Source organism: Thunnus thynnus, chromosome 3, assembly GCF_963924715.1.
Source record: "Thunnus thynnus chromosome 3, fThuThy2.1, whole genome shotgun sequence".
Taxonomy (NCBI): domain Eukaryota; kingdom Metazoa; phylum Chordata; class Actinopteri; order Scombriformes; family Scombridae; genus Thunnus; species Thunnus thynnus.
The window spans coordinates 5,379,798-5,391,361 of NC_089519.1; the positions used below are offsets into that span (position 1 = coordinate 5,379,798).

Here is an 11,564-nt window from a genome sequence, read left to right on the forward strand (position 1 = left end):
AAAACCAGAACTTTATCCCCCAAGAACATTCAAAAGAAAACACAAATATTGAAAATTCCACGTTAATGCAGATATTTGAGTTGGTGGAGACTAAAACAGAGTAAAAAGAGATTTTTTTTTCTTCTGTCAGGACTGTTTGTCATCTTGTTGAGTAATTATTCTGCTCCCGTATGGACACAAATTGATTTAGTTTTACAGTTAAACTCACATCTTCCCAGTTGACATATTCATATAACATTTATTACCCAGTTAAAGAATAACAGGACGACAACTTTGATTCACTTTTTACTGATATTGAAATCAAATGGACAATGAACACGCATGGTCAAGCAACAGCTGGCTAACATCTAGTTCTCTTTAAAACCACAACTGTCTAATTTCAATGACAAACATTTTATATTCTGTATATATATTGCCTTCTGTATATGTACATAAGTACACGCATAGAGTACATACACGCACACTGTTGAGGTTTACACACACATACAAACGGGTCACATTTATTGTAATGACTGGACTTTGTTCAGTTCCTGGCTGGAGGGGAGAGGCTTTTCAAAAAGGAAATGCATAGATTGGAAAATTGAACACAATATGCCACAAGCAGGCTCTACACACACAGTTCAAAGTACACACACTGAATTTGGAGTTTTGTCTCGAGAGTTTGGTCCTTAGAAAAGAAAACAATACAGAAAAAAATTCTGAAGAGGATGGAAAACATGAGGTGAATAAAACCATTTAACATCAATCAACCCTCGTAGGTCAGAGGAGGATTCATGAGGTTGACAGGCTAAGAGTTAGAGCACAGCATCATGGGAATGATATTGTTTGGGGGGCCATGTACAAGCAGCAGGTTGTAGTGTAGCTGTAGGCCCAAACAAATCAATCAACCCTTCCCTTTTAGTGTCCCAACTCACCACCCTAACACTAGTGTTACACAAGACCACAGAACATGTAGATCTAAGTGGCCTTGATCTCAGTACATTTAAAGAGGAAAAAAGGAATTTACAAGGTCTTAATTGGTTTGTGGAAGAGGTGCGCACCAGTAAAAACCCTTCAGGGGGCAGATAATGATGAGCTGGTGCTTCGAGGCTAATCTCTACAGCCCTGCCTGGAGGAGACAGATGATGGTGTGATCACTGGCTATATCCTTCCACTAGAGCAAAAAACAGGGCTGTGTATGGCAAATAGATATGGACAGAAAGGGTGTACACACCCTTTTCTTCAGAATACAGATGTGGGACATCAGTAGTTGGATTTGTCGGTGTGTGGTGATAGAAGATGATATGGAATGACGCCGTGAGCAACGTTCACTGCCTAGCGGACTAGCGGGGACTGCTTCAGGGAGATGAGGACGGAGCGCATGCGGGACACGTCTTTGGCCTGCTTGCTGGACTTGGGGTTGAAGTCACAGAGCCGAGCCACCCGCTCCCACTCCGTGCCGGGGTTGTTCTCGTCCATCTCTGAAATCATGGCCTCCTCAGCCGCCCTGCACGCAACAACAGGAGAGGAGGAGGAGGAGGACAGGACAAGGAACAGATAACAGTCAGTGGAGGAAGAGGCAAGATACACATCAGTACATGTACAGTGCAACCCTGAGAAAGTCCTCTGCTGACAACCAACATACACAAGTTCTGATGGAAAACAGTACCTACCGGGCTGATTCATTGGTTGGATGGATTAAATGCAAGTTTAAATTTCTGTTTAAAATCAAGATTTGAGAAATACTCCTCTTCCCTAATCCATTCAGCATAAATCTCTGCAGTTTGTCTCCTTTTTTGGGCTCAGTGGGACTTTGTTGGTTCAGCAGAGTCTAACTCAGGGCAGAAGGGTCTAATCACCACACAGAAACAGACATCCATCTGTCTATTTACACCCACAAAGAGAAACAAGCTACAACAGTTTCATTACCGGTGGCATGCCCCCAACTCTGCTTACACATCGCAGTACCTGTATTTTCAACTCTCCACGACAGTTAAAGGGAGGTACGTATAAAACACTGATGAGAAATCCAAAGATAAAAACAAAGAAACTAGAAAAAGTCTTTTTAAGGTCTGGTAAGCATTTTTTGGTTGGTTAAAAATGCAGTTCTGGACAGAACTGGGGGGAGGGGAGTTTTACCCACACCCACAAACTTCAACTTGCCCTGTGGCTGCATATTTACAATGTTCTCTTTCCTCTGCAAGACCCAAGTATAGGGATGATAACCTCATCTGTATACTTGTCCTTGATTTAAAAAGAACACCAGTGGCAAGTTTTGGTTGTTTTTTTTTTTAACCAATCTCAAAAGAACTGGAAGCACTACTGGGCCTTAGCCATGCATTGTGCAGCGGCTGAAAAGCGGGCTATTTGGAGGAGGGAGGTGGCAAAGAATGGGTTTACTCTGATTTCATGTGTCATATTTGTAGGAAGAGATCAATTAACTTCTTCTTGGTGAGGGTTGAGGCGTTTTTTTTAAACCATCTATCAAACCAAAAAAAAAAAAAAAAAAGTGACAGTTTCACTACAGGGCTTACCACATAAACACTTAAAACACAAAGTAAAAAAAAAAATAAAACAACAAACACGAGTAAACAACTAAAAATGGATCAATGCCACTATCACAAGACATTATAAGATGCAAGTCACAGATTATGGCTAAACAAATGTAAGCCTTGATCCCGACCCACCCGCAAACAGTAATTATTCCACTGCCGTACATTTTTTTCTACTTCTTCTAGTTGCCCCTCCCCACCCCCCCTCCCCAAAACTGCAGGCACAAGCTCAGCTACTAAACTACAACACAGTACACAAAGCAAAATGGGGATGAGAAGCCAATGAACATTCACTGTCACAACCAACTACAAAAACACAAGGGACTAGAGGGACCACAACACCACAGAAGGGACAATATACCAAACCTCTATCTAGGCAGTGGATCTAAACTGTCGGCCTGGTAAAACTGAGCATCTGTGCAACGCATACTTATCTAACACACTGTCCCCTGTCAAAAATATCAGTTATTTGGATGTTCTGGGGTTTTATGTTTTTACTTAACTGGTCTAGGCGGTAGCAAGGATGGTTAATGTGTGTGCTTTAAGGTGCATAGGAAAAGAAAACAGGGAGAAACAGTTTCACAAGTCAGAATTTAGAAGAGAGAGAGAGAGATAGAGGGGAGGGGAACGAAATGAAAGACAACAAAAATGAGCTAAATGCAGATGTTAAAGCCGGCATGCAAAAGCAACATTTTTTTTTTTTTTTAAATTTCTTTTTTTTTTTCTTTCCAAAGTGTTCTACTAAATGATGAGTGTGCAGCCTTTGGTTTGGTTCATGGAAAGGACTCCGCTGTATTTACTGCTTAGCTACACACGCAAGGAAGTTATGGCCCGGGGTCTCATTTATAAAACACAGCAGATTCTATTTCAATAATCAAAACACAGTAATAATCTGTTCTATAAATGTCCAAAAAGCTCGTCTACAGAGATTGGAGAAAAATGTGTCCATTCTCACATTTTTATATTTCCTGACTTTTGTGTAGGAGGTGGCATTCACATCATTCAAGCCCACTTCTTCTTTGCTGAATGTTTATAAATGAGGCCCCTGGAGTTCCTGTCAGATTCACACCAACAGGATGAAGGAGGAAGTCGTGTGACTCTGTGTCGTTCTACACCGACACTGTTGTTCCATAGTATACAGGAAATTCCACATGTAAGCCGACAATATGCTGCATGAGCTGCATTGAGGTGTATACATAAAAAAAAAAACTTTGACTACTGATAGAAAAGAGCATCCAGGTGACGTTATCTGTGACAGTCGCCGTGTCGTGTGCATGTTTACAGGCAGGTGATACACAGACTCTGCATGCACAGCGATCAGTTCACTATGTGCTCTGGTGAAGCGGTGCACTTTATCAGTTTATCTAACACCAAAACAGGCAGTGCTCATTTTCAGGTTGTGGTAGGCGACTGCTCTGTTTGTTTGATGAATTGATAAGGTGCACCTCTTTCACCAGAGCACATCAACATGAGTTCATTTGTCTAATTTGCCTGACTTGATATTGCACGTCCTGCAATGTGACTACTGCGCATGCCCACATTGCAATGTCGATGCTGAAACGATATATCGTGCAGCCCTAACACACATCATATCCATCAGATATATGTTGAAAAGAAAAAAACAACAACTTTATTTTATAACCGAGTACAAGTCTAACGCTGCTCAGAGTTACGTCTCCCCTCTTGAATAAGCTTGAAACAGCTGTGTACACCACAATGCAGGCTGACGGATGTTCCCCAGTAATCTGACTGTAAAACCAAAGGCTGCACAGCTCAGGCTATTGGACAGCTGGCTGGGCAAATCAGCATGTCATCCTATAGGACAGCAGGAGCTACACAGCAGCTAATATTCTAATAAAAGCATGAACACAGTTCAGTTTGAAGCAGTTGTGTATCCATGACGTGGCCAGTGGTGCCGTTACTCAGATCTTTTCTGTACATTCGAGTACTGGACTCACGCTAATCATATAACAAGTTGAGACATCAATATTTTCAAGGCTACCTGGGCATTAATTGCAGACCGATTTAAGAGGCAAAATCATAGACATAAAGCTAGAAAACTATATGTCTGAAGAGGTTTTTAAATCATCTGTTTACTATTATTGAGCCATGGCAAAGAATAACATGTAATAACTATAGATAACACTATTTATTTGAGATCGGAGAGAGATACAACTAGACCTACACACACACTAGATGTAACTCCTGTTCTGCTCATGGCCCTCGTCATTACACCAGTGAGCGGCCGAGGATGGGAAGTTAAGGCGAGTATTTAGGAGATTCAAAATAAAACTCAGCCAATTTCTAATTTTTATAAACAACATCTCAAGATAAAACAAAAAACGTTGAGGTGATTGGGACGTAAACACAATTGCTTCAAACGAATCTATAAGCATCCTACTTCTGAACAACAGTCTGTAGATTAATTTGGGCAAAAAAAATAAATAAATAAATCACATTAATAAGGGTGTTAAGTAAAAGCAAAACACTTTCTTGGGAGAGTTCATACAATTAATGTCAGCAAGTGTTAATCATTGGAAACTTATGAAATGTATTTGCAAAATGTTTTGCCGAAATGACTTGAAGAGAAACAGTATGTGATGGTTGAGAAAATCCACACAGGCACAGTTATTATGAAAGAATCTGATTGATTTCTATGAATGTGACTGAGGAGTTTAACAGTGTGTATGTGTGCATGCAGTCATTCTGAAATATCCTGACAGGCGTCTACTCACAAATGACATGCAGACATATGAGGTGGAAATGATTACTGCAGTTGAAATTTGGAAAAAATAACTACAAGCTAGATGATGAGAGAAACAATCCAAGTAAATGTTAAAAAAAACTAAAGATGGAACTAAAACATGGCAACACAGGGAGGGGTAACTAACGCTCTAACTAATGAGATGCATAAGATGTCGATGGTTAGATTCTGGGAGTTGATGACGATGGAGAAAACAAAACAAAAAAAATGAAAAAAGGAGGATGTTAGTTGGAGCAACATACACATAACCAATGAGCTCAGAGAAGGGCTGCTTGTAGAAGTCTTCATCCAGCACCCTGGACAAACATCCGCCCAAACGACAGAGCAGCAAGAAGGCAGGAGAGAAGAGAGACAGCGGTAAAAGGGAGAAGAGGATGGAAACACAAGCATTATAGGTTACAACACAGTAATAAGCTCAGGCATGTTATCAAAGGCTCGGGTTTTGGAAGGACTTCTGAACGCAGCATCGGGGGGGACGTCAGTGGCTCGGGGAGACTGACTGGCGTCCACCCCCTGAAATCTCTAATTGCAGAAAAACAGCGTCAGCACGTCGGATTTTAAACAAAATTAAGTCAGAGAATGAATTCAAACAGGATCAAAACTCCTTTTTTTTTTTTACCTACAAATCTGTTTTTAATCATTAGCTGTGGTTCTAAGATAAAAGGTAAAGTATTTGCTTATTACGGCTTCTTAAATGCTCATTTTAGGTTCATATCATTAACTGAATACTTTTGGGGTTTTATTTGACTGTTCGCAAGACAAAACTTTGATTGCTGGTAAATTAGGGGGATAGGCACGTGTACAAGTGATGGATTAGTTGAGAAAACAAGCCGTAGATTCATAAAAATATGTTGTTTCCTTTTGGTAAAATGGGAACCGTACTTCCACACCGAACGAGGAGTCATGCCAGATTTCCACCGAGTAGACACAGACGGTAGCCAGGATGAGTAGTGAGCCATGGCTGCTGGTAGTTTATTATTCATAAAGCAGCAGGGCTACGTTACAGTGCAGGAGAAACTTTAGCAATTCAACATCCAGTGATGAGTTTACCTGGTGGCACAAACATACCAGCCACGCTGTTTTTAGTCCGTCCTAAAAAAGGTAGTACATGTTTAACAACCGTATGATGAAACAACTCGTCAGTATTATGGAGTGGCTTTATATAAGTTACTAAAGTGATTCTGAGATAAACTCTCTTGAGCCACTGTGCTACACTTAAAAATAACAGGAAGCCAAACACACAGTCAAGTGAAGGAGAGCAGTGGAAAAGCCAGCCTGCTGTCAGGGGATCTGGCAGACAGCTGTTTGTCCTCCACTGCTGCCAATTCACTGAGCAAAGGTAGAGTAAATATATTATAATACTAAAAAACACAATACAATAGTTGATTTATTCATTAAATTCATTGTATAGACACATCTAGTTTTAGCCTTATCTTAAGTAGAGGTCTTCAGATGCTTAAGCTGAACAGTTAGAGTGCTGTGTGCTGCTATTACAAACCGATGGAACTGAAACTGAGACAAACGCCGCAACACAGAAGTATTTGCTGCAGGGTTGTTTTTCCTGGTCAGTTGAGCTGGTGAAGGCTTTGACTTAACGCCACCAGAAAAGAATTTATATGTACATGAGTGTGTCACAGCATGAGATGACGATATAGCTGTGATATCATCCAACGGGTGACTACCACGACTTGAGGCTGAAGATGTCGGCTCAAAGAAAATCTATGGCTCCAATTGACTTCCGTTCAAAAAAGGTCTCAACTTCTCTCTAGAAAGTCTGTATTTTTCTTCAATGAGACGTTATGGTCTCCATCACTAAATTCAGGCCCTCTAATAAGTGTGCTGGTGGTCATTTTGGAAATTATTGCTCCGTTAATAAGATTTCAAGATGTTTAGAAGGTTTTGATGTCTGAGGTGCCTGATGCTCTCCGCGGCTCCGGGACTCACACTGAGTCGGACTTTCTGAGTTTATGTTTTAAAAAGGTTCAGGGGACCCATACACCCTGAATTAAATCTTAGTATTCAGTTATATGCTCACTGGCAGCTGGGTTGAATGCCTTCTATTAACTGTTAATACCATTTTCACTTAAAACTTTGCTCAAGATTGTGAGTTATTGTGAATCCTCCATATCATCATTTTGACTTTTTCTGCCAAGACACAAACTGTAAATGTGTTTTAATTACAGAGAGATCAGCCCTGTGTCCCTGATTCTACCCCCTCTTTGAAGTCACTACCTGTTATTGGCTTTGGTTTTCTCCAGCTGCTCGTTCTGCCTGGCGTGCCACTCCTCCAGCTCCACCTTGGCCTTGTTCTTCCACTCAGACTCCTGCTTGCGAGAGTTATCATCTGGAGGAAGGAGATGAGCGAGGAGAGGAACAATAAAAGAAGTGAAGAGGCAGATGGAAGATAAGGTAACGTAATAAATAACAGGAATCGGGGAAGGAAGAGGTCATGATTACTGTGTTGGATTTGGCAGCGAATGTTAACACGAGTGTTCTTTAACTGACAGTTTACACACAGACACACGTACTATTAAAAAGACTTCCTTGGTTTGGACCTTGAGCCCTTGGCATAAGTCTAAATGACATAAACCTCCACTTGTCACATCCCAGAGACCCAACGCTGTCTGTCCCATTCCTCTATATAAAACTCTCCAGTTTGTGCTTACCTAGCATCTCCAGTCTCTCTCTTTGCTCCTCCCTCCACTTGCGTAGGCTTTCAGGTTCGGCCTGCAGCCGGTCTGCGCTGGAAATTGCTGCATATGCGTCTGATGGACCGTTGCTTTCCTGAGAAACAAGCAGAGATCATTGTATTACTGCATAAAAACATTTCATCAATGACATTTATGTATATATGGTGAAGAAACATTCAGATTAGCTGTATGCTGTTTGAGAAGCTCTCTCTTAAAAAACAAATCTAGCTCACTTCAGGTTCTATCAGCTAAGCTTCTCTTACTGCCAGGAAGAAGTCCTTACACTGCACATGGCAGCAATGTTGCAATGACAGCGCAGGAAAAAGGAAGTTGAAGCAGCTCAAACAGCCAGATAGTTAAACCTCTGAGGCTGATACTGAAATCACAAAGTATTTCCGCACCATCACTTGAATATTAGGCAAAACATTTACATTTTATACATAAAGAATGCTGCATAACTGTTGTGTAAAATGAAAAAAGACACCAGGGCAAATACTCGCTTTAAGGATCCTTCTAGTCTATTAGGTTTTAAGTTTGTAGATTTGGCCATCAGCAATTATGATATTGTCACTAAGTAACTTGCCTTTACCAAAGGAAAAATATATTGGATCGTGTAATTATGACTTCCGTATCTCATAATTATGAGATAACATCTTATAATTACAGGAAGTCGCTATGTTTGATCAGGAGCACATAGTACGAGATGCTTCATGCACACATGAACACATGTACAATTAGTAATCCTATCTGGACACTATGAAACCATTTGGTAACAACTAGAACAATATAAAAATGTTTGTAGTGACAATGAAGCTGAAATTCCTACTCAGGTCACAGAACACGGTGTAACACCGACAGGTTGCAGAATCTGATGGCTCACAGATTACAGTTTAACACCAACATCCTGATCTCATAATTATCAGATACTTAAGTCATAATTACCAGTTATGGCGTCTTAAAATGTTTTTCAACCGCTGAATGCAAGGTGCTTTCGTATAACTTGAGCTTTTATGAAAGAGAAAACACAGGAAAAATGTATTTGTCTGTTTGGATCTCTTTTAGCTCAAGACTAGTCTCCCAGTCCATCTTAAAATCACAAATATAAACATCCATGACGACTTACAGACAGACTTCCTGCTTCAACTTTGACCTACTGTACTGTACGGTGCACACACACAGTTTTCCTGTGCGATGGGGGATTATTACTGACATTTCAGTTGGATCACTTTCAGTTTTTCCACTTTCTGATAACCTGATTTAACTATTGACTTGTTTACATCTCTGATTGTCTGACTGTTTGTGTTTCTTGTCCTGAATGACTTCGCTTTAGTGATTGTCATGTTCCAGGTTTCTGCAACTACTTTGATGAGAACAATGTTATCATCACTGATAGAAATGATGACCAAAACTATGAACACACGGGCTGAGTCAGCACTTACAGTATCAAATGCTTTCACTTGGCAACATTTTGGTTTTTCAATGCCCCATAAAGAAAACAAATCTTACTTTATCAGTACAATTTGACCATTTATCAAAACAATAACATCAACAACAGACTAACACACACACAGATACTAAGAGACAGCACGCAAAAGCTCGACATTTAACTTGATTTCATAGCGTAAAAGTATGACGAGGTAAGCTTAGCCCCCAGTTAGCTACCCTGATGAAAGCTTCTGACAACCATCAAAGCGGTTTGATTTGAAAATGACATGTATAAATTGTGAGCACAAATAGGCAGCAAAAAAAAGTCCCCTCATTCATACATGCAATACATGAGAGCAGTAGCAATGAGTAATTTAACTATTTATAAGTTAATTTATCAAGAACAAAAACAATGTGAAGAATTATTACCTCATGAAGCTCTCCATTGACAGCTCCATCTAGAAAGATACAATGAAAATAGCTGTTAGAAATCAAGCAGGCAAATCAAATGGCAGAAATGGTAAAAAAAAAAAAAAAAAAAAAAAGTTTGGAAAGAAAACAACAAAAGGTCTCCAATGACTAGACCTTCACTACTGCTGAATCCTCAAGATTTTCATACACGCATATTTCATAACATGATATGTCAGCACTTCTGACCAGCAGCTACAAATGCTGAACCACAACGTAGCTGCAGCTTCAAGGAAATGAGGCATTCATGACCAAAGGTCACTGAGCTCCATCAGTTTCCTCTTGTGGCTGTAATGTTGGCTACGTGTAGCGCTGCCAGCTAGCAGTCAAGCTTGATAAGAAGCAATGACTGACTGATGTTATCACAGCTTCAGATTCAGAATAATATTTATTGGCCGAGTATGTTACACATACAAGGAATATGACTCCGGTTTAGCGGCTTTCAATGTACTTAACTTACACTGAATAACAACACAAGTATCTTCAGAAATATATACAAATAATGACTACATAAAGGTGAAACATTTTCTGTGGACTGTTGACAGGATACAAATAGTGTAAAGAAGTGAAGAGTGCTGAGATAAGCATTATATGGTAAAAATGACGTTACTTTATATACATATAATAGGTGGTTATGTACAGTATATACAGCCTGTTCAGATATACAGTAACTAGTTAGTGAGTGAAATGTACTGCACATTTTGTGTATTTTAGGCTAAAATAAATTACATATAATTTGTAGGTACAGTGGGTATTGTTTCAGTGACCATTCATTCATTTAAGAAACAGTATCGAGAGCTTGCATCATCACATAACAAACATTAACTAATCATTCAGAGTTTTCTTTTAGTCGTGTTCTTGTAACGCAACATTTGTCAATAATAGACAGAGTAGTTAATTTAACTTACTAGCTCAGCTAACGTTAGCAAGCTGGCTAGAAGAGCATCAACTTCAGTGTCCATTTAGGACCAAAATAACGTTTAACGGAACACTTGTGGTTTAGCAACATACAAAATCACCTTCAATTATAGCTAAAAAAAAAATGTAGATAATGTTCAATGGAAGAAAACTGCCGTCACTTGACCACAGCAGTCACCCACCGGTGGAGTCTCCCAGCGACGACGGGACCTCTCCGCTGTCCAGGATGCTGAAGCCTTCGTCGTTTTCAATCCCCGCGATTTCGCTCTCCTGCTGGGCCAAGAAAGCGGCGGCGGGGTCCTCTTCCGAACCGACGCCGTTTCCAGCAGCGGGCGCGTTGAGCATGTCAAAATCATCCATATTTGTGTGTACTTTGTGGGAGAATAAGTACAAGAAAGCCCGAGCAGGTGTAACGGTTGACCGAAACCGATTAGCTCAACGGGAAGAAGAAGAAGGACGGGAAAAAAAAGTAGTAAATGCTAGCAAAGCGGAAACAGATGATCAGCCAATCAGAAACCAGAATGGGTGACTGATAGTACAGTGCACCAATCGTACAAACGCTGCCTCAAAATTGGACCAATCAAATCTTTAAACCCTCTTGCATACGGGTCCCATGACCTGCTACGTGCTGTCAGACTTGAGAAAAAAACCGCAGTCTGCGATTAGGTGAGATTCAACTGAAATATATTTAATATCATTATAAGGCCCGTATTTTAATATATAGAGATATTCAGTTATGTTGCTCGACTAAAAATCCTAATATATATG

General features: G+C 40.2%; 1 protein-coding gene across 2 annotated transcripts; it reads right to left on the reverse strand.

The window, feature by feature from the left end:
• Positions 1-272: 272 nt before the first annotated feature.
• On the reverse strand, positions 273-11,258 carry clta (clathrin, light chain A). 2 transcript variants are annotated; one of them, XM_067582273.1, is made up of 7 exons: positions 10,979-11,258; positions 9,840-9,868; positions 7,962-8,079; positions 7,528-7,639; positions 5,538-5,591; positions 3,035-3,070; positions 273-1,486 (listed from the first exon to the last, which is right to left on the reverse strand). In XM_067582273.1, exons 1-7 carry the CDS (start codon positions 11,154-11,156, stop codon positions 1,315-1,317), a joined length of 699 nt encoding a protein of 232 aa, XP_067438374.1. In that variant the 5' UTR covers positions 11,157-11,258; the 3' UTR covers positions 273-1,314. The 2 variants fall into 2 exon arrangements, with proteins under 2 accessions (XP_067438374.1, XP_067438383.1); XM_067582282.1 differs by lacking the exons at positions 3,035-3,070; positions 5,538-5,591 and having other exon boundaries at positions 10,979-11,254.
• Positions 11,259-11,564: the final 306 nt, after the last annotated feature.

Coding starts and splice junctions, on each gene's coding strand:
- clta (XM_067582273.1), bottom strand. CDS start 11,156: ATGGATGATTTTGACATGCTCAACGCGCCCGCTGCTGGAAACGGCGTC. Junction 8,080..9,839: donor TCAATGGAGAGCTTCATGAG/GTAATAATTCTT, acceptor CTTGTTTCTCAG/GAAAGCAACGGTCCATCAGA. Junction 1,487..3,034: donor CCTTGCTACCGCCTAGACCA/GTTAAGTAAAAA, acceptor TGTTGCGTGCAG/GGCGGCTGAGGAGGCCATGA.